This window comes from Helicoverpa armigera, chromosome 5 (assembly GCF_030705265.1).
Source record: "Helicoverpa armigera isolate CAAS_96S chromosome 5, ASM3070526v1, whole genome shotgun sequence".
Taxonomy (NCBI): Eukaryota; Metazoa; Arthropoda; class Insecta; order Lepidoptera; family Noctuidae; genus Helicoverpa; species Helicoverpa armigera.
This window is the reverse complement of record NC_087124.1, coordinates 9,155,038-9,177,512: the sequence shown is the minus strand read 5'-3', so window position 1 is coordinate 9,177,512 and position 22,475 is coordinate 9,155,038. Positions and strand designations below refer to the sequence as shown.

Sequence of the window (22,475 nt, the reverse complement as noted above, 5' to 3'; positions counted from 1 at the left end):
GATAAAAATTAAAAGTATAAAATTACATTCGTCCTTATTGATCTTGCTGTTATTTTTGAAGTCATTGAGAACCCTAGTTTTCGACCAACTCTATATGACGGCTCATAACATAACACATTTGAAACACGTTCTAGTGATACCGCCTTTCGCTCACCCCTGCCACTCGCAGATAATAACTGAAATGGTTCTTCACTACATAAAACAAATCCGCTTTTTCTGTCCTGTTGTCCCTTTCCCCTCGCTTAAATCTTCAAAACTCTTTCAAGCGGTTTTTTAAATAGATAAAGTGATGGAAGATGAAGGTTTATCAGTGGCGGATTTACCAATAGGCCAAGTAGGCCAGTGCCTATGGCGGCAGATTTAGAGGGGCGGCAAATTTTGCTAATTTTTTTACAGTTTTTTTTTTATAATTATACGAGTACACAATCCATATAAATAAACGATTAATAAACGCGCTGTAATATATGCTTAGGTTTATGTGATCATGAATTTTAAAATATTCCAATAGCGTTTCAATAAAAATAAATTGAAAGATCCGCTCGCTTCGCTCGCGGTTCATCATTTCTGCGCTCTTTGAGTCAAATCTAACAAAAAGTTATAGCACTGAAGTAGCAAACACAACTGACGCTTAAAACGTAGTGATTATATACTCTCTGCTGACGCTCTACGCTGACGATTGCTAAGCTGTTCAGGAGATGGAGGACTTTTGTGTCCCAAATAATTTCGCTTTTGTGTCCCAAAACTCAAAAAATTTCGGGCTCGCTGTGCTCGCAACTTTTTCACTTTACGTTGGTTTTTTTCAAACTTGTTTGAGTATTTTTGTGTTCCAAGACTTAAAAATTTCGCCTTTCACTTGACAGTTACTTTTTTCTAATTTCTTTAGATATCATTGCATCCCAAAAATCACAAATTTCGCGCTCGCTACGCTCGCGGCTTCTTCTCTTTACAGAGGTTTTTTTTCACACTTGTTTGGGTATGTTTGTGTCCCAAAACTAAAAAATTTCGCGCTCGCTACGCTCGTGACTTTTTCACTTTAGGCCGGTTTTATAAACTCGTTTTGGTACTTTACTGTTCTAAAACTTAAAAATTTTGCGCTCGCTGCTCTCGCGGCTTTTTTACTTGCCACTGGTTTTTATAAAACTTGCTAGCGCTTTATAACTTTGCAGTGGTATGACTCCGGTTTCTTTATGTTAAACCTTGCAAAAAGCACCATGAATGATTTCTACACGATTTTAAGTACCTCAATTACAATTTTAGTCCGTGATTATATTGTGTCGTTTTTTTTTGGGGGGTGCTCAATAGGTACGCCGCCCCGGGTGCCACCCGATGGCCGCATTGTACGCCACTCATCATAGTACCCGAACGAATGAACCGATTTCAATTTAGTTTAGAGCCGTTTAAAAGTTACAGAGGTTTTACGTTTAAAGTCGCTGACAGATAAACTTGTTAGGTCAACATTAAACTCTTCGTTACATAGCGGATTGCAAAAATAATCTAGTAACTGACAGAAATATCATTAAGTTCACAATCATTAGGGGCGGCAAAAATTGAATGGCCTACTAGCGGTAAATTTGTAAATCCGCCACTGAGGTTTATAATATTTAAAACACCATACAATAAATAGTGGGGAAATATTCTTACCCCGTACGAAGCCGGAGCGGGTCGCTAGTGCTGCCATAAGGTTTGGTAAGAATACGGTAATGACTCTATTCCTGTTAGTTTTCGAATTTCTCTGTACTAATAAAAATTGGCCTAAATGATATATTTACAATTCTACAAAAATATTATTAGTAAATCAATATTAGTACTTACATAAAAAAGAGGAAGCATTGTTTTTGTTTGTTTGTACCGTAAAAGCTCCGAAATTACTAAACTGACTTGAAAAAATCTTTCATAGAAAGCTATATAGGTACTTAGGGTTGATTTATATTAGGCCGGGCCGTGCCGTGCCGTGTCCGGGGCGTGCCATGTACGTGGCTCGTACGGGGCACGGATGTGAAACGTTACATACATTTTGTATGAAGTAAAAGCCCGGACACAGCCCGGCCGTGGCCCGTCCGGGCCACAAACGATGCTCGTCATACAAAATGTATGTAACGTTTCACATCCGTGCCCCGTACGAGTCACGTACACGGCACGCCCTGGACACGGCCTGGCCTTATATAAATCATCCCTTACCCTTAGGTAGCAGGCTTTATTTTCTCCCGGTAAGGGCAATAGTTCGCACGGGATGAGTTACTATATGAATATCTCTCTTGTTCGTTTAGTTTACGATTATATCTGTTTATCACTGAAATCAATGCGGTTCGATATGAAATACTAAAAAGCAGGAACTCGAGTTTAAAATAAACTCAATACTTTAGCGCAGTTTCTTCTGCTGTTTATGGTGATCGACCGGGCGCGGGTTCGATTCCAGACAAGTACCAATGCAATTTTTCTAAGTTTGTATGTACTTTCTAAGTATATCTTAGACACCATTATTGACTGTGTTTCGGATGGCACGTTAAACTGTAGGTCCCGGCTGTCATAGAACATCATTGGCAGTCGTTACGGGTAGTCAGAAGCCAGGGGCCCGATTCTCCTAAGTTAATAATGTCAAAATCGAATAGAAATCGAATCGCATCGAATTTCAAAGAAAAAATATCGGAATGCCACATATTTCAATCATAATCGAGTCGGGATTGGATCGCAGTCGAACGTGAATCGTATGTCGCTTAAGTAAAATTAGGAGAATCGGGCCCCAGTAAGTCTGATACCAGTCCAACCAAGGGGTATTAAGTAAGTAAATTGTGTTTATAAAAGTATAGGTATATTTACTAATCAATAATGTAGTACAACTTATCATCTTACAACGATTTAACTTACTAGAGACAGAGTTGCTTCATAAAAGTTAAGTCTAATTATTCTAGTCTTAAATACATAAATCAGTAGATAAAGTAACTATTGGTTAAATTAATCATAATTATTTTACTAACACTAATACCGTAGAGGTACATTTTAATAAATTAATTATCTAATTAAATTCAACATAATAATGTTATATAGATCGCAAGCTGGAGGGTAGTCATATTTTTCTAATATCTATTAAGTTCATATGCACTGGAAGCCGACCCCAACATAGTTTGGGAAAAAGGCTCGGAGGATGATCTATTAAGTTCATATGAAGCGACAAAGTACTTCAATACAATGTATGGATCAGCGACATTTCTTTCGATATCATCAACTATATTAGAAATTCGATTACTCCAATTTTGACATGTTTCTTTTTTTATTTTCTCTAGGAGATTGTGATCAGAGCACCAAAAGTTCTTAATAATTCCCAATGCCAAGGCGTCCCTTAATTTTTTTAACATGTGAATTACCAAAAATGTTAAAGAATTCTTTGACCAAAATTTATCATCGTTTTCTACAACTTCCCATAAAAATAATGTCTTTATGAAATAACTAGCTAACTTATTAAATCCTTGGACATCTCTAAATAGTTTCAAGAGTTTCAATGCACCTTTAAGGTTGTTAGTATTGTCCGTATAATATCTTTCCTGATAGGGAAAAGCCAACCTCCAGCTAAAATTAGTATCACTCGGCTTTGGTACTGCAAAATAATGAGCTTTTTTTGTCTGCTTGACTTTGTTGAAATCTATTTTGGAATTAAAAGGTTTCTTAGGAAGTTCAAAGGCTAAAGTTGGTACTAAATCGACATCTATAACATAATCGTCCTCCACATATATCTTGATAGTATTAGCAGGGCCAGACATCTTGTATAATATCTTGAAGTATTTATTTTGTACTTTTAAAATTCTTTTGCCATCTTCTTGCGGTAATGTATCGAGCGCGGCGTCTACTACGCTTTGCATCCAGGATCTGAAACCAGTTACCAAAAGACGATGTGATCGGTCGCACCAGATTTCAGTCTTTTTGAAGCCTTTAATGGCGGTAGCTGGGGTTTTTGATAGTCTGCGAAACTCTTCAGGCATTATTATACTCGTGTAACCATTTTGGTTGTCACGGGCATCTAATTCAATTTTACTATAGTTAACGTGAAAAGTTAGAATAACATTTATATCGTATTCTGTTGGTTGGCCGACGCGCATTCCATCAAAGTAGCTTCCTAAATATTCTAACTTTGGGTTCATGCTACTGAATAAGCTATCACATTTACGCATTATATTCAAGAATTCCTGCAGCACTTTATTAAGAACAGAGTTATTGTCCCTTCTTTCTCTCCGTTTGATTCGCACATGTCTTCTGGTCACCTGCTGGAAGATTTTCTCCATCTTTACTCGGTGATTGTGAAGCTGACCGCGACGGCTACTCTCACTGTCCGTCATGTTTCTGAAGCAAAATATGTAAAAGTATGTAAGAAGTCAGTCTTTCCTAGTTAATTAGACATTTCTCAGCAAAAAATAGTCCCAGCTTTAAAGTACGATTAGGTACTACTTCAATAAAGTTTTATTTTTTACATTTAAGTTACGTTTATTTCAGTAAGGTAGGTATTCTATTCATACTCCAAGTAAATAAATTGTGTACCTACTCAACTCAATGCATTTTTATCACGGGAAATTAAACATAGACAAAGTAGGCAATGATAATGGAAATGTATTTATAATAATTTTTACAAGGTCCTAAGTAAATCACTTATGCAAGCTAAAATATGACGCTTTTTTATCTGCTAACATTAGTTTTTCTCTGATAAATTATCACACAAAGGATGTCATAGGGAAGATAAAGCGATTGAACTAGTAAAACAACAAGATATTTTAGGTATACAAATTGATACAAAAGAGCCTTATTTGTGGCCTATTTTGTTGCTGTAGGTATTCAGTTACACAGTGCTATGGTACTCAGGTACCTACGTACATCTTGACGGATAAACTTCCCTTAAGTAAAAAGAAGTTTCGAGAATTTGTGTGCATTCATTTGTGCGTCTCAGTGCATTCGACTTTTACGCTAGCAGGGAGTTAACCCTAAATAACACACTTCACTTCAAACTAACATTTATTTGGTTCACTTCAAAAGTTCAAATACCTAACTTGGTACTCACAGATTATTTTTACTTGGCTCCTAAATTACATTTATGTTTTTGAAGAACTTTATATGGACTACTCACCTACTCTGACCAAAGTCACAATTCACAAGGTTAAATGAGCCAGTTGAGAAAACCTAGATAAAAATAAACCCACTATTGACTCAGCAAAGGTTATAAATAGCTAGTATGAAAGAGTATAATAATATTATGTAGAATTACGAATTTTGCCGTGCGGGTAATAAACGAATAGCGACCACGCGGGCGTAACATAAACACAACACTAAAGTAATTATATCTACGAGCCTCTTCTCTCGTAAACGCGATAGTGCCAACTTCACGACTTTTGTTTGCGGGAAATCCCCGTATTACCGAAGTGTTACAAAGTTACTAAAAAGGATGAAGGATGTCATTGGTAGTTCGTGTTATACATATGTAGGTATGATAACTATGGGGAAATACCTACATAGTGGTCATTTTAGCTCTATGGATTGTATTTGTAAATAGTTTTTCTTTCAGTGAACAGTGTGCTTGAAATAGAATAAATGTAAGAAGTGATTGCTATTTTCTTTTGTTTTCAATATGGTGTAAAATATAAAGTGTTGTGATTATTTATGATATTTTCTCCTAACATGTAAGTTATTTGTAGCTGACTATTTTCAAAGTGAAGACAAATGGAACAGTAGATATTAACATGCTCTAGAATGTTTGATTAATGGTATTATTACGTTAAAAAGCCAGCTGTATGATTGAATGGCTATTTCCACCAGTTGACTGTGATATCCATATTTTCAAATATTAACGCTACTTCAGTGTTTTTTTTTTGTGATTGAAAGTAAACTTTTCCATACCAATATATCAGATGTGTGCAGCATAGGTCAAATATCCAATTACCTACCTATGATTCAGTTACTTCAGAGACTGACTCGGATTCAAATCGTGTCTTGAAATTATCAATGGCCTCTTGTAATGTCTCAAAATTTACTGGTTCTATGCTCTCATCAACTTCTTGCTTTGGGTTTTGAAGATCATGCCCTGTGGAGGAAATAACTCAATAAGTCATTTCTTGGTTAGAAATTATGGCTGGCAGAATACATAGTTTTTCATAAACAGGAAAAGTGCAAAGCAAAAGTAAACAAGTTTTTTTCCTTTAAGTCACATTGTGAGTACTTAATGGACATGAAACTGGAATGATGGATGGATTGTGTGAAAGTCAATATAGCTCGAAATAATGTTACTTGGGAGGTGACAACAGATAGAAGAGTTAGGAACGAGAGAACGTGCTGTGCAACCCCAAGTATATAAGGATGGCAAGGCAGAATGATGATGATGATGATAATACCTTCTTTTGGAGTAACATATGCATGTTCCATGCTCAACAACTTTCTCGTCTTGCAGACATACTTCAAATTCTTTTCAGGCAGCTTATCAAATAAAGGATCCTCAGATTTTGCATCTAAATCTTCTTCAAAAAACATGTAGGTGCCCAAAGCATTTTCATATTTTCCTGATTAAAAGCAAAAACCATATTAAGTACTGGAGTTTCAAGATTATAAAATATAATTGTTGTGAACTTATAAAATTAAGTGGAACTTCTGTTTGTGTGAGTGATTCTTTTGTCTTTACTTATATTATAAAGTACATGAGTGAGTGTAGTACCTGTAAAAAACGTATCATCCATTTGAATGATTGGATTTTTTCCATTAACTCCCAGAACATGTACTGAGCGATACTTTTCAATATTCACTGCATCTTCTAGCTCGGCATAAACCAAAAACTCTTCTTCCGAGTCAGTTACTTCTTCATTCATGTTTTTATAGCTCAATCAATTATGTTTCTAGTCAAGTCTAGGTCTTAGCCGAATTAATTAGGTAATTCAAAAATACAAATAAATAAATATTACAACGCAATTTGAGGTTATAGACAATTGACATATTGTTGTTTTTTTCTTTTGGTTGGTAATGGTGGTTGGTGGGACTGTGGGAGGTTGTCAGTGTCAGTGGTGGAGTGTGTGTGAAAAGCTAGTGTTGATTTTTATCGATATTAGATTATCATCTGCCTTAACTTATAATAATAGAATTATTTAAAGAAATGCTTAATAATATTCAATTCAAGTTGCTACATTGAGTAAAATTTATCACTTTACATGCTTATTCATTAAAACATGTAAAACGAATTTTCTGGCTTTTGCTACTACTAAATAAAATCGGCTAGCAAATATTGTATCATAAGAAGGTAGTCTGCCAGTCAGATGTGTGTTTATAAATAAACATTTTTTATGTATTCTAAACGAATCAACTAATCTGTCAAAAAAATATCGAAATCGACAAAGAGAATCGACAATAATAGAAGCGAATTAGCTTTGAACATCACTAGTAAGTACAGCAAGGCACGCACGGAGCAAGCAAAGCAGATAAATTTTCGTATACATATTCATTTATTGTGAAACCAGTGATATCAGCTGCGCAAAAATGTCTGACTGGGATACAGTCACGATACTCCGTAAAAAACCACCAAAAGCATCTGCTCTGAAGACTGAACAAGCGGTAAATGCGGCACGCCGTCAAGGCCTTCCAGTTGAAACTCAACAAAAGTATGGAGCTGGAACCAATAAACAACACGTTACCACAAAAAATACGGCTAAACTCGACCGAGAGACTGAAGAATTACGTCATGAAAAAGTACCCCTTGACCTGGGAAAGCTTATAATGCAAGGAAGACAATCTAAAGGCATGAGTCAAAAAGATTTGGCAACTAAAATATGCGAGAAACCTCAAATTGTTAATGACTACGAAGCCGGTCGTGGCATTCCAAACAACATAGTTCTCGGCAAGATAGAAAGGGCAATTGGAATAAAACTACGAGGAAAAGAACGTGGCCAGCCGCTACAGCCTCCTGGAGGAAAGAAATAACGGATTCCCTGGGAGGCGAAGACTTAACTCCGATTTGTTTATTGCATAATTATAATTCTATCTCATTTTTGCTGTTGAATGTGTTCTTTATATAATGTATACTTACAAAACTAACTAACAAAGTAAAATGATGTAAGCATTTATTTTCCTCTGGAATGTTCCATCTGTGATGTGTGATGTGTTACCACCAAGGAAAAAATGTTCACATTGAATTGGAGATAGTGGTGAAGTGGTGATGTGATATGCAATAAAATAGCTATTTATGATTGTTCTATCTTTTATTTCATTTGTCTTCAAACACGATGTTCAAAAGTTTTTAGGTTATAATTTTCATATGTCTAATGTCATTTCAGTCAGTCGATTTCATATTATTTACATTTATCAAAATAATTTATGAGAACACATTTTATATGTTTAGCACAAAAGGTCAGCGGAAAACATAAACCATATCGAATATTGCAATTTCCCTCAATTAAAGTTTCCTAGACAGAAAGTTCGGATTCAATAACAAAAGGACAAAATCACATGGTGTTGCAGTTGTTGTGCAATAAGTTTCATTAATTGCAACATTATCTATTGTTGTGTAAAGTAGCCACGATTGGATGCACTTTCCCAATTTTTTTACTCAAGCACAAATTGAATAAGTATAATATTGTCAAGAAATATTTTCGTAGCAGATTCCAAGTGATAGGTAACCTTTGCCAATGCTGATAACGATTGTTTACATCTTTTAGCTAAACTAAGATCTTTTAGGTATGTACCTTCTATAACATCAAAACATCATGTTGTAAAACAGTACAAAATAACTTTTCCAATACTTTGTTTAAACGAGTGTGTAGGGTAGGATATTTTTTTTTTTGTTCAAATAAATGAATCTATAAATTCTTTGGGTAACTTATTAATTAAAAAGTTATCATTATTCCAGTAGTCCGAATGTGGTATTTCGTATTTCTATGCACGGGTCCGATTCCCAGACGACGGGCGTAATTCACTTTTTGGGGTTCTGGGTTCTAGAAACACAAAGCAGACCGGACTCTGGAAGTTGGTGAAATTGGTGGTGTAACACGAATATAAGTTAACCCGGGACTCGGGGAGCCAGTGTATGTTAATTTTGCCAAATGAGAATGCACCTGTGTTTTACGTACGCATTCATTATTCAACTCCATGAATAAATAACCTATGGCAATACAAAAGGGGAAACTTTTTCTGTATGTTTGTATCCTAAGGTTTCAAAACTGCTGAATTGATTTGAGAAATTATTTGACTGTTGGAAAGCTACACTCTTCCCGAGAAACAGTACCTCGGTACCAGCAATAGTTCTCACTTGTAAAACCGCTGGAAAACGGTGAGTGTTTTTATACAAACTATATTATATCCGGGTGTGACTTGATGGGCCGTGTGTGAAGGGAATGCCTGAGTACTACATACTGCTGCTACGTAAGAGTAGTCTATCTGAAGAAAATGAATGCATCAGTAAAAAAATAATAGAAGAATAGAATAACATGCAACAAAACAAAAGAGGCTGCTAAATGGACAGTAATTTAGGTAGTTTGCAACTGCATTTTAGTTCACGAGTGCTGCATTATTGCGATTTTGTTACGTTAAAATGGGTTGGCGCCTATTGGGCTGCGCGCGGTGTACGGTCAACAAGACTATGGCGCCGTAACCACTGAACATTTTGAACAGTTTTTTTTATTTACTTAAGAATTTTGGAGTCTTCAGTAGAAACTAAGATTACTTCCATACTTGTTTGTACGTATATTAAGACAGCAAAGGTAAAGTGGTGGTAACATTGAAAAAAAAAATAACGTCGTTTGTTGTTAAATGTCAATGTCAATTTAAATGTTTACAACGGAGACAGTTTACTGGTGTATCGCAAAAGAAATAACCTCACATATTTTCTAATCTCGACCTTTTTATCCTGTTTCTGACTCATTTGTTTATTGCTTATTAAATTTCACAAGTGCAAATATCAATATATCATCAAACATTATAATTTTCTCAAGTTATGTGTTAAGAAGCTGAAGTGTTTTGTGTTGAAAAATATTTTGAAAACACAGGATGGCTTTTTCGTTTGGAACTCCTAGTACTCAAAGTTCAACTTTTGGAGCTGCAGCGAAACGTAAGTACATTCTGAATATTGAAAGTTATATCATGAAAATGAGGAGATACTTGATTGCCCATTATTCATACATTTCAGCTACCTTCTCCTTTGGAGGTGGTGCAACAACTACTACCAGTTCTGCATTTGGTGGGTTCGGAACTCCGGCCACTTCAACAGGATTTGGCTCATTTGGTGCACCAGCAACAAGTACCGGTAACTATTGCTTTAATGTACCTATAACTTGTGACACAAAGTTGTGCAACTGTATAATAGCAAAATATCAAAAAAAAAAGTATTGTTATTTTCATAATTCATATTTATTTACTAACTGTACTAGGTTTTAAATAAAATAATGTAATGTACAGTTGTGTGAATATTTTACAAGAAATAGAGACACATACCTACTTAAGAACATGAATGCACATTTATGAATATTTATCAAATCAACAATATTGATTTTACTTCACAGCCACACCATTTGGGGGGTTAGGAACAACCCCGGCTTCTACAGCCCCTTCTCTGTTTGGCGGCACAGGCTTTGGGACAACTGCTGCCAAACCTACAACAGGTACTATATTAGCTATGCGTACTAGGGAACTTTGTTTGAATATAAGTAAGGGTGCTTACATAAAGAAACAGGTTGCCGGTACAGACAAACCTGTACGGGTAGGTACTGATCAGTGCAGGTATAATATTCTAAAGAAACAGGTAAACAGGTAACCTGTTTCTTTATAAGTGAGTCAATAGGATTGTATCGAAATATTATACCTGCACTGATCGGTACCTACCCATACAGGTTTGTCTGTACCAGCAACCTGTTTCTTTATGTAAGCACCCTTATGCATGAACACAAGAATATACAAATAGCAGCACAATCACATTTCAAATATGATTAATTGATGCCATAAATCAAATTGCAGTTTGAAATAAATGATAATCGAGCATCCATTAACACAATTATTGCATGTAATTCAATAACAAGAATAAAATTTAGTTTATTTTTGACATCCATAAGTGTTTGTAAAGGCCTAAATGAAATAAATGATTTGGCTTTGACTTTGAGTTTTGCAACACATTTTTTTGTATGTTTATTTGTTCTTCAGGTTTTGGAAACACCTCTTTTGGGGCTAATACATTTGGCACCACACCAGCATTCGGAAACACATCATTTGGCAGTGCTGCCCCAACATTTGGTAGTGCAGCACCAACATTTGGCACCAACACTCTTGGTGCTAATACATTTGGCAACACTTCATTTGGTGCTGGCGGTGGTTTTGGTTCATCATTCGGTGCCAAATCTGGTAATACTGGATTTGGTGGTTTTGGTAACACTCTTGGATCAGCACCTCAATTTGGACAGGTACTTAAACTTTATAATAATGGATTCGTCTAACTAAATTATTATCTTTTATAAATAAATTAACTGTTTACAAATACGTAGTTAGTTTAGGCCTCAAATAAAGTGATTTTTACACCAATTAAAAAAAAAACAACAAGAATAAACAAAAATTTTGAAGTTGGTGACACAATGGGCGGTCTTATCGCTAAAAGCGATGATGAATAAGTAGTGGTAAGTAATAATAATGGCATCCTAGCCGATTGTTGGCCACAGCGGCTATTCTCAAATAAGGAGACCAGCCAGTTGCGCAGGACATATTATAGTGCACAATCATTTGCGCAGACATAGGTGTACTCTTTTTTAGAATAGAATAGGTCTTTATTTGCTTAGAATCTCTATTCCTTCACTATCATATCCCGTTAGGACGGCATACCGACGCATCGCGATATCAGACAGAACTAATATTAACGTACTTAGTACTAATAAATAACGAATGTAAAGCAACAAACATTGTGTACAGCAACAACAGCAACAACCGCAACAGCAGCAGGGCCCGTCGTCAGCACACGAGGCGCTGGTCGCCGCTGTCTTCAACTGCTGCGTGTTCGGAGACGAGCGTGATCAGGTCCTCGCTAAGTGGAACCTCATACAAGCACAATGGGGCACTGGTGAGTAGTATATTAAGTATTTATGTAAAATATAAGAACATTTATTACTAGATTTATTTATAGAGGTAGAACTATGGTGATTTCATTTGACGTGAAGCACAAGCAAACTAATTTACTAAACAAATGAAAAAGGTACGTTTTGGGAAGCAAACTGCCGACTGCAACTGCCGCTCATGCAGCGACAGCATGCAATCGTTCTTATATCTGAGGGCAACTGCACTGCAAAACAACTTCATGTAAATACATATAAACCACCAAAGCAGCTGCGGCACGTGCCGTTACAGTCGGCAGCTCGCTTGCAAAACGTTTCTTAAGAAATCTTGTGTTATCAAAAAAACTTGGGGTTCCATCTCCGATATTGCAAATCAACATCTAATATCACTTTCGCAGGGCAAGCCTACTACAGCCGGAATGCACCTCCTTTAGAGCTCAACGAACAGAACCCATTATGCCGGTTCAAGGCTGTCGGCTACTCACGCCTCGGAGGCCGCGAGGACAAAGATGGACATGTCGCCATGTTATTTAATAAACCTGAACAGGAGATCAAGTATGTATTAATAAACAGCTGAAAAATGCCTTTAATTTGTTTTGGACTGCAACTATCTACAGAGCCCCAGTAATTTCCGCAATGTAGTGTTCAGTTTCGCAGTTTAAATTAATTTAACTATAACAAATCAATACACCTTTTTATTTACAAATGACTTGAATCTTTAACACTTCTTAAATAACTTAATAATGTTAAATTTCTTTTTACAGAAATAATCAGCAAGCGTTGACTACATCTCTGCATAGTTTGTTGGGAAATAAACCGAATTTGGCTGTCAACGTGGAATGCGTTAAAGCTGTTTCGGAAAGCAAGAGTCAGGTTTGTTTGTAGTTCTTATGACTAATGCAAAATTAAAATATTGAATTGAAAAATAAATGAAAAAGCTAAAACTTGCCATAATTTCGTACAATTTGCCGGTTGTGCAGTAATTACTAGTCGAATTACGAACTCTCTCTTCATTCATCTTGTCTTTCTTTGGTTATTTCGTAACCGTTTCCAATTTTCTATGTATATGTATGTTTACTTACTAGAGATATGTTTTTGTTGTAACTTGTATGGGGCTAATATCAAAATTTTATTTCAAGTAAGCAAATTAACACATAGACACATAGATTGAGAAGAGCTATTATAGTTATCGGCACGGATATTGAGCCCTGACCTTCACCTGCGCAGAAGCGATTTATTGGTTTATTGCCTTATGTGTACAGTGCGCAAAGCGATCCCCACTCTTCCGCCGAGAGCTCAATATCCGTGCCGGTAACTATACTTATTTAAGCACGATGTACCCAGGTGGTGATATACGTAGTGGACAAAGGCGCGGGCGGGTCTCACGTCTCTGCGTCGGAGCTGGGCGCGTTCCTCAGCGCGGGGAACGCACGTAACGCCCTCACCGGAGCCGGATGTGCCTCCGTGTCGCCTGTCACTGCGCCTTCTCAGCAGATGCTTACGCAGTACTTGCAGACTGCGCCGCCCGGTATTTATTTATTTATTCGACTTACATTGCTTTAAAAGTCAGTCAAATAAATGGGAGAAGTTACATTTACAAATTAATACAGATAAAAGCTTAAAAATACAGTTAACTACAGTAAAATATAATAACAAATAATAAAATAAAAAGTTTTCACAAAACTTTAGGCATATGCCCATTATATGAGCAAATTTATCTTCAAATATATCACAGTTAAGATATGGATTCAACGAGTTTGTTGTTTGTTGATTGTATTCAATACACGCGGTATGGGAGTCGCAGCCTGGGCTGCGGTACCCCATAGTTCTGCTTAGTTCTTTCAAGTTCAAGCAATATGTTCTTATTGTGAATTGTCTGAAGTATAAAAGAATTTTAATGTTTCAGGTATGGACATGCGGCTATGGAAGCAGGCGCAAGCTGATAACCCAGATCCCGAAAACTACATTCCCGTGCCTATTATTGGATTTTCTGAGGTACAAAACTTTCCGTTGGTTGGAAATAACTTTTAAAATCTATGCTCATATTATAAAGCTGAAGAGTTTGTTCGTTTTTTTGTTGAACGCGCTAACTAAAGATCCGATTTGAAAAAATCATTCAGTGTTAGATAGCTTATGCGAATATTTTACATTACAATACGTATTGTCATCGGCCGGGTTATATGCGCCATCTTCTTTAGGTTCACGTCTCGTTGAATAGGATATAGTAAATTATATGGTTTAGGTATTTTTTTTTAATAAATTGTATATTTTTCTTCCAGATAAAGTTCCGCAGCCGCTGCCAGTCGGAGCAGGCGAAGCTGCAGGCGCAGTGGCTGCAGCGCGCGGCGGGCGAGCTCGCCGAGCTGCGCACGCGCCGCGCCGCCGCCGCCGCCCGCCTCGCGCACCTCGCCGCCCGCCTGCACGCCAGGCGACATACCTTGCTACAGGTGGGATTATGTGTTCCCAGCTCATTATCGGCTACGGCTGTTCTCACATAAGGAGATTAGCTAAATGCTCAGGACATATTATAGTGCACAAGTATCTACTTGGTCGTCGCCTCCGCGCGACTCGCGCACATCGCCGCGCGCCTTTACACGAGGAGACACACTCTGCTGCAGGTGGGGTCATGCCCTCCTAACTAAGAGCTTTCCAAACTTATTTGTACTGTGACGCCCTTAGGATTTTACTGTTTTTCTACGACGCCCCTCAACCCAGCACCCGGAACCTGAGACCTTATGCACAGCAGCAGCACTTGCGACAGCTAGCCCAACGAGGCTGCAGGTGTACATCAGTACATCACTTGATAATGAGGGTCACGTTGGTAGTGTGTTCACCTCCAGAAGGATAGCCAAAATGAATGATAGGAAAAACTGCTTCTTAGCTCGTTTTACCTATGTGTGTTCGTAGGTAGTGTCTTGCGACCAATCAACGAAGTCACCTTACGCCAAAAATGTCTCGAGCCACTTGTAACCCTACTAATGTTCCAGGTGGTGGCTCGTCGTGAGGTGGTGGGTCGCGTAGGGGCGGCGCTCAGCCCTGAAGAGGAGGCTGCGAGGGCGCGGTTGCACGAGCTCACGTCACAACTCGCTGCGCCGCCACTGTACAATGTAAGTACCTACTGGGCCCCGATTCTCCTTAGTTAATAATGTCAAAATCGAATAGAAATCGAATCGCAATATGATCGTAATAGCAGTTTTAACCATATCGGGCATTCTGCTACTAATAAAAGACCAATCGTATTCGATTGACATTTGATTGGTGTGCGATTGGTCTGCTATTTTGATGATTTTGGTCTATACGGTAGTTTGCTGTACAATCATTTTGCAATCGTAAATCATTTGCAGACAAAATGATTCACTACTGTATGACACAAAAGGATAAAAACGTTTATTTCAAGGAAAAAATAGCGGAATGCCACATACGCTTCAATCGTAATCGAGTCGGGATTGGATCTCAGTCGAATCGAGTCGAACGTCAATCGAATGGCGCTTAAGTAAAATTAGGAGAATCGGGCCCCTGATATATCAGGTGTGTCGTACCAAATCACACTAAATTATATACGTTAGTATACTGGTTAATATATGTCGCACTATTAGCTATGTTATCATAAAGAAAAAAATAAGTAGAATTAGTTAGAGTCTGATACTCACTCACGCTGCATTCAGGTCATTTGGTGATTTCACATCAAGAAAAAAAAAAGTCATCATCTCCAGAGCCTTTTTCCCAAGTATGTTGGGGTCGGCTTCCAGTCTTACCGGATTCGGGTGGATATCAGTGATTTAGTAGCTCCATGTAAAACACCGGCACTCAGCTGCATCCAGTTAGATTATAAGCTGACCCCAAAATAGTTGGAAAATGATAGGCAGATGATGGCTTTTAAAATTACGCAATATTTTTTTTGATTCATGGTTTTTCAGGAAATCCATTCAAATTTTCCTAGTTGTCTAGTCTAATACATACTTGAGATACTATAATGATCATAATTGACGTACAAAGAATACTGAAACATCCAAAGACCCCGTGATACCACACGGGCACAACATTGTTTGACCATGTGGTTATCTTCATTATCTATTTCCCATGTATACGTGCGGTACTTAACTAGCATGTGTTAGTTATCACAGGATCAGATTACAGGCTTATCAGCAGTGCAACGTTAATTTTTGTATTGAACGACCTTGTCTGCCGAATTGTTCGAGCACTCGCCCTACGCGTGCTCGCTTATCAGTGACTATCGCGTTATCTCCAGACACCAGACAGTGTTATAACATGACTCTATATCGGTGTTACGCTCTTGTTGATATACTAACAATTAACACCAGCGAACAACAACAACCCGGTCGTGTACTTGCGTGTCTTGTTACCTAACACCATTTCGTAATTCATCAAATTAGTTTTTGTTTCTAAGTCATATCATACGTAAAAGTAGACATTTATTACAGCGAAAATAGCACTAAGCACTCTAACAATACAAGCGTTATTAAATGATAGTGTAATTATTTCCACTATCTTTGACACATTTAGTACTATCTATAAAAGTCTTATGAAATGCTTTTAATACCAGATATTTACCGGATATTACCGGTTTTTGAATGTAACTTTGGATCAAAACTAAATGGCTTGATTATCATGCAGGAAAGGAGTGTAAGCAAGATAGGGCTATCTTTAAAGTATCTGATGTCAAATTTATTTTTATTTTTGAATGCCGCGTAAGCAAAACGCAATCTGATTATGTGCTAGTTTTGGAAAATATTTTCTAAATTAATATCAGCAGAGTAATTGTTAGATTGCAAATATAATAATGAAATATTATGCTCGTCATTACCATAACAACAATGAGTAAAGACACGTAAAAATGAAAATAGGAGTTCAGTCAGTATACTAACGAAACACTAAGCCCCAATTGTTGTTTAGGGTTATCTCGAATCAATCCTGGGATTAGTCAGACCATTTGCCATTTTAATTTTACCATCAGCAATTCTTATAGCTTTTCAAATAACCATTATAATAAACTACTCTCTAAATTATGCAGGTATGCTAGAAGAGATTTCTTTAGAAATAAACATTACCTTTCTAAATTCTTTCTTTCCTGTCTTCTTTCTTATTATGAGTATGTACATAAATTGTTAATAAATAAATAAATAATTACACAGGAATAGTTAAAATCACTATGTCAATATAAACAAGATTATTTGCATTATGATTTGGAAAGTTTATTATTGACTCTCTACAAAAAATCCCCTATTCCCTTTATTTATAAAGTTAAACATGTTTTATTTAGTTGTATCATACCTGAATGATATTCTGAATTTAACTACAAATCATTGTTCTTTTACTAAATGACTCCAACAATCTAGTGTTTGCTTTGGAAACGATTACAATCTGTGTATATTTGTCAAATGGCGCTGACAAAACAATACATTTTCATTTATCATTTAGTATATTTACATTTTGTTTGTTAGGAAAGAAACAGTTTAATGTTTACACGTTTTCAAAGAGTGACTTTGTCGTATTGGTTGTGAACGAGAACAATGTCAGTATTGCATAATGATTCCTCACAGGTCCTTGCCCTGATCTAGAACATTACCGTTTATAAGGCTTCTCTTTAACCGACTTCCCAAAAATGAGAAGGATTTCAGTTTCGCAAAAAAATATAGTTTTATATTGGCTATACGGGACGTTGTGGAACAAGAATTGAGATTGCATTTTCCGATTGCAATTTTGCCTGATTAAAAATCATCCGATATTATGCAATAACTAATTTCCAGTTGATAAAGACTAGGATTAAAAAGGTGCCTTACATGTAAACTCTGTACTTCAAACTATTCAACAAAAAAAAAACATCTTTATTTAAAAAGTGACTAATCAATGATTTCTATCTATTCGATTCATACATATTATCTAACACAATAATAATAATATTATTAGATTTGTTAATTCATTGAGTAGGTAATCCGCAATGCCTTATAATTAGCTAATTTATCATCAGATAATCTTTGGTACTTATGTACGGGTGTAGTGAGGTATCACGCTAATAGCATTTGTCTATCACGCACTTGCAACCTGTAGTATCGCGAAAAGTGCGTGGGACAGATACTTTGTGATATTGCCGATCTATCAGCTAAACTGGCGCTTAGGCACTGATCTTGCGTTAGAAATGGTTGAGATAAAAAATACGTCACTTTTTATAATTTATGACGTCCACACGGATATTCTAATATTTATAATATGTCAACCTAGTATTTCGAAATTATATACGTATTTATTCAAAAAGAAATCTAATACCTTTTTTGGGAGATAATTGTCCTAATTTTATTGTAGCAAGAAACTATTTCGAAAGTACCCAGGATTTTTTTCCGTATATTGCCTATCTATCTTACACGGAAGTATATGTAGCCAGATACAGGCCAAGGAAAGCAATAAGGTTCGATGGTGATGACGGCAAAACCATGGACCCTTAAAATGTTCCTCGGACAGCACAAAAACCATTCGGCCTGTTCTCTCTTACAGTCACATCGGACATCTTTACCTACACTACACATACAAACTTGTACAAATACAAACTTATCTTTATTCCTCCTAAACAATTTCTAAGCAACTAATATTTTTATTAGGGTCGCCTGAACGAGTTGCTATGCGCGGTGCGTCTACAGCGCAGTGCGTGCACGGGGGCTCCGCATGAACGTTATCACCTGGACCCTGGTAAGATTGTTCACACATTTATTTGTACTTTATTTCTAAGCATCTATGCTGTATATTCTGTGTGCGGATTATGTCTAGGATATAATACAACTGAGGTCACTGAAAGACATTTTTTCAATTTTTGAACATACCATAAGATAGGTGTTTTTGGTGTGATGTTGTATTTTAGATGATTCTTTAGTTGATAATTAAACCGAGTTGTCATATTAGGTTATTTACCTTTTGACTAGACGATTCTTTACTTTAAAAAAATCAACAGAGTTACCTATTCAGAAATATGCTCTTCTATAGTTTGACAACTTACTAGTTAGTTTTCGTAATAGATTTGCAGTTTATGTCCGAAATTCCATATGTATAATCCAAATGAATTATACTGACATATTGCATTTGCCTTGGTAAGCTCCAAAAACGTCGAAACAGTCAATTTATCAATTTGTCCTGTCATCAATAGGTGCACAAGAAGACGTGAAGCAGTTCTTGTCGCTGCAGCAGAAAGGCATGGCGCATCTGTTGGACACCGCCCGCAAAGACCTCGCCGCTCTTGGCATCATCGCTGAAGGAATGTCCCGACTCGTTAGAGCTTAATTCTCTTACTACAGGGCTATAGACACGTAAGTATACAATCACATCAAGTTGTATTATCGAATCTAAGACATTTTCTAATAGGACATACTTTTTTTTTGTAAATTATTCCAGGAATAAAAATGTATTTTTGACTCTCCAAACAATTGTATTTTTCTAAAATTGATTATTTTCCTTTTGTTCAACCAATGTGTTTAATAAAGTTGATTCAAGTTATTTTGGTGTTTAATTACTAATGGTTTGTAACCTAATTAACACTTATCAGTCCAATGATACTAGATTTTTCCGGTTCTCCGAATTAAACCACAGCTTTCGTCTTGTTGCATGGATTCTGTAGGTTTTATATATAGCGTGTTGTATTTCGAAGACATGAGTTTTATTTTGTCTTCAGATAAGGACATAATCCCCTTGTATGTCTCGTCACGTACTGTGTTTGAACTTTGATAAGGATGTGCTGAATATGATGAACAATACCAAACACATGCTAATATTTGCTTTACATTTTGTATCTTCGTTGGTAAGGAAATCTTTGGAAATGAAATAGCTAAAAAGTGTTAATGTATAGTTTATTAATAAAAATATTAACTTTTAGTACTTAAATCTAAAGGTAAGTCTGTGCGTCTGACTAGCTGTTCAATAGGTTTGCATTCTAGTCGCTTTGAGCAAATAAGGTTGAGCGGCATCTCTTCGTCCATTGAACTGTACACAGGTGTGCTCTCCACTCGTTTGGGTGAAACTTCTTCCAGCCGAGGCTGTTCTTCATACGTGAACACCTTTTCACTAATACTTGGTCGCAATGTTGGGTAGCTGAGCGTACTTGAATAATAGTTTCTGTACGCATGCTCATACATTTGCGTATACTCCATATAAGACATTTCGTTTGTTGGGATTCTCACTGGGTACATGGGCTCAAGTGGCCTCAGATAGGTCACTTGATCAACCATGGGTGCGTAGGACATTGTTGTCGGGACGGAGTTTTCAGAGAGCATCGGCGCGTACGTCGGTGACAGAGAGCTAATAGGAGGGTTGTACGCTCTGCTCGCGTGTAGAGGTGATGTAGGCTCTATGACTGTGTACGAAGAGCTATTTTCCTTCGGAGGTGAGAATGCGTCGGGACTGTACACTTCGTCTGATGATTCCCGCCTAGCGATTTGCTCTGTGGTGTAATGTTTGTAGGTTTTGACGTGCTTCCTCAAACTGGACGGATCTGTGTAGCGCTTGTTGCACCCGGGGACCTTGCAGCAGTATGGCTTCTCAACCGCGTGTGTTCGTGTGTGCTTGAACCGGTCACTTGAATTTGAATACGCTTTACCACAGCCCTGGGAAAAAAGAAAATAAAAATTAGAATTTTTAAGTTCCTTATATTCATTGAAAATGTAAATAAAAAAATCAAATGATTTAGTTAGGATTTCTTTATAATGTTTAATTTCACTATAATATTTACCTCATAAGGGCAAACGTAGGGTTTCTCTCCAGAATGTGATCTTAAATGGATTTTCAGGTTTTCAGCTCTGGAGAAACTCTTGTTGCACTGGTTGCAGGTGTGAGGACGTTCATTTGTGTGTGTTCGTACATGTACCAGCATTTTGTATCTGTTGACAAAACATTCAATAATAAATTACAAAAATAAAAAAATGTTGACACAAAAGAAAAAATATATTGTCATATTCAATAGATCATTTATAGTTGTACAAAAAATATTTGATACTAACCGTGCATTGAATCCTCTTTGAGGTCTGGTGCACCCCTTCCATCCGCAATAGAAGAGTCCATCTCTGTGCGCGAGCGCATGTGCGCGGGCGACGTGCGCGGACAAACGCGCCACGCTGGGGAAGTGGGCTCCGCAGCCGCGCCACTGGCAGACACCCTCCGCGTTATCTACCTCGCTCGAATTCCTCTCGGGGGACGACCCTCCCGACGAATCCTCATCTTCCAACTGTAAATAAAAAATACATAAAAGAATTGACTTCAACTGAAGCCCACTATTTATCGCTGTCAAAACAATGTTTGTTTTTATTTTTATTTATTTTCAAAATATCGCACCTGTGGTGGATGAGGTGGTAAAGCCACAGGCCTCGCAAAATAAGGCGCGAATCTCTCAGCAGGCATCCACCTGGGCACCCTGCACCCATCCCGGGGTAAATCCGACCTCCAAGCCGGAAACACTAACATCGTAACACTTGTTCACTAAGATATGTTTAACAAATAAAAACTGGTTGTGGTCACCGCGCGGTCGCTACGGACAATGATGGCGGGCGCTCGTGTCGCCTACTTATAAAACGTCTACGAGTGACAACACGCTGATAAGGGGACGAGTCCCCCGCGAACATGATACCTCCATACATTTTTATTACAATTTTCCTCACAAACTGAGATGAAGACGTGGTTAGCTTTTTGGCGAAAATCTAAGATTTTTTGAAAGTTTTTTGATTTAGTGTTTTGGTCGCAATAAGGGTGATTTTGGCTTGAACGGGCTGAATGATTAGACTCACGTAGCTTGGTGTGCATGTGGGAGCGTTATCAGAAGCCGCCTGCCGCGGCTGCTGTCCAGTTATTACCGGTCCGATAGGCCGCGGTTCAATAGGTGACTGATATCGCAGTGTCGGTGTGAAGCGACCTCTTACTGGTTCTTATTGACGAACTCATTACTAATCGCCTTCAGGATAGTAGTTTCAAGAACAAAGCGTTTGTATGCCATGATGGTTAGCCCACTAGCACGTACCTATTCTTAGGAAAGTGTAGTACCTCGAAGGGAAAAGAATTTTACAGAAAGAAGACTGATAAATAATTGTTTGAAATTGCTAGCGATAATAACATACATAACAATAACAATTATTTTTTACACGCTTTTTATTTAAGTTTAATTCGTGTCAATATTATAAACTCTTGTAGCTTATGAAAATCATAAGATACATGAGCATTTTATGGACAGTTATGGATAGAGATATAAGGATCTTTTTTAGAAAATGCTACATTTCATGTCAGTAGCTAACTGACCAAATAGATGAAATAGTGTATGTTACAATAAGTGAAAACTTAAGGATCATCACATCGGGTTTTTTTATTTTTTTGCATAAGTATATATAGAACAAATTAAGTTGGTTTAAACATGACTTCATCTTCTGGTGTGTTCTTTTAGGACCTTCGTGCAAG

At 37.1% G+C, this 22,475-nt stretch overlaps 4 protein-coding genes across 5 annotated transcripts; 2 read left to right on the top strand and 2 right to left on the bottom strand.

Moving 5' to 3' along the window:
- Positions 1-2,787: 2,787 nt before the first annotated feature.
- Positions 2,788-6,984, bottom strand: LOC110382810 (cyclic GMP-AMP synthase-like receptor). 2 transcript variants are annotated; one of them, XM_021343508.3, is made up of 4 exons: positions 6,683-6,984; positions 6,366-6,530; positions 5,922-6,058; positions 4,119-4,332 (listed from the first exon to the last, which is right to left on the bottom strand). In XM_021343508.3, the coding sequence occupies exons 1-3, from the start codon at positions 6,831-6,833 to the stop codon at positions 5,922-5,924; spliced, it is 453 nt and encodes a 150-aa protein (XP_021199183.3). In that variant the 5' UTR covers positions 6,834-6,984; the 3' UTR covers positions 4,119-4,332. The 2 variants fall into 2 exon arrangements, with proteins under 2 accessions (XP_021199181.3, XP_021199183.3); XM_021343506.3 differs by lacking the exons at positions 5,922-6,058; positions 6,366-6,530; positions 6,683-6,984 and adding an exon at positions 5,108-5,326 and having other exon boundaries at positions 2,788-4,332.
- A 394-nt stretch (positions 6,985-7,378) lies between these two features.
- On the top strand, positions 7,379-8,203 carry Mbf1 (multiprotein bridging factor 1). The gene has a single exon (XM_021343510.2). The coding sequence runs from the start codon at positions 7,495-7,497 to the stop codon at positions 7,933-7,935; it is 441 nt and encodes a 146-aa protein (XP_021199185.1). The 5' UTR covers positions 7,379-7,494; the 3' UTR covers positions 7,936-8,203.
- Positions 8,204-9,742: 1,539 nt separating this feature from the next.
- On the top strand, positions 9,743-19,538 carry LOC110382808 (probable nucleoporin Nup54). Its single transcript, XM_064034997.1, has 13 exons — positions 9,743-10,057; positions 10,136-10,252; positions 10,509-10,607; positions 11,143-11,399; positions 11,899-12,046; positions 12,437-12,593; positions 12,803-12,911; positions 13,383-13,566; positions 13,945-14,033; positions 14,318-14,485; positions 15,026-15,145; positions 18,653-18,740; positions 19,192-19,538. Exons 1-13 carry the CDS (start codon positions 9,997-9,999, stop codon positions 19,323-19,325), a joined length of 1,731 nt encoding a protein of 576 aa, XP_063891067.1. The 5' UTR covers positions 9,743-9,996; the 3' UTR covers positions 19,326-19,538.
- A 333-nt stretch (positions 19,539-19,871) lies between these two features.
- LOC110382811 (zinc finger protein GLIS2) lies at positions 19,872-21,604 on the bottom strand. Its single transcript, XM_021343509.3, has 4 exons — positions 21,366-21,604; positions 21,035-21,258; positions 20,767-20,914; positions 19,872-20,641 (listed from the first exon to the last, which is right to left on the bottom strand). Exons 1-4 carry the CDS (start codon positions 21,492-21,494, stop codon positions 19,904-19,906), a joined length of 1,239 nt encoding a protein of 412 aa, XP_021199184.3. The 5' UTR covers positions 21,495-21,604; the 3' UTR covers positions 19,872-19,903.
- Between the last annotated feature and the right edge of the window lie 871 nt (positions 21,605-22,475).

Coding starts and splice junctions, on each gene's coding strand:
- Mbf1 (XM_021343510.2), top strand. CDS start 7,495: ATGTCTGACTGGGATACAGTCACGATACTCCGTAAAAAACCACCAAAA.
- LOC110382810 (XM_021343506.3), bottom strand. CDS start 4,328: ATGACGGACAGTGAGAGTAGCCGTCGCGGTCAGCTTCACAATCACCGA.
- LOC110382811 (XM_021343509.3), bottom strand. CDS start 21,494: ATGTTAGTGTTTCCGGCTTGGAGGTCGGATTTACCCCGGGATGGGTGC. Junction 20,915..21,034: donor CAAAGAGGATTCAATGCACG/GTTAGTATCAAA, acceptor TTTTGTCAACAG/ATACAAAATGCTGGTACATG. Junction 20,642..20,766: donor CCTACGTTTGCCCTTATGAG/GTAAATATTATA, acceptor CTTTTTTCCCAG/GGCTGTGGTAAAGCGTATTC.
- LOC110382808 (XM_064034997.1), top strand. CDS start 9,997: ATGGCTTTTTCGTTTGGAACTCCTAGTACTCAAAGTTCAACTTTTGGA. Junction 14,034..14,317: donor CTATTATTGGATTTTCTGAG/GTACAAAACTTT, acceptor TTTTTCTTCCAG/ATAAAGTTCCGCAGCCGCTG. Junction 14,486..15,025: donor GGCGACATACCTTGCTACAG/GTGGGATTATGT, acceptor CTAATGTTCCAG/GTGGTGGCTCGTCGTGAGGT.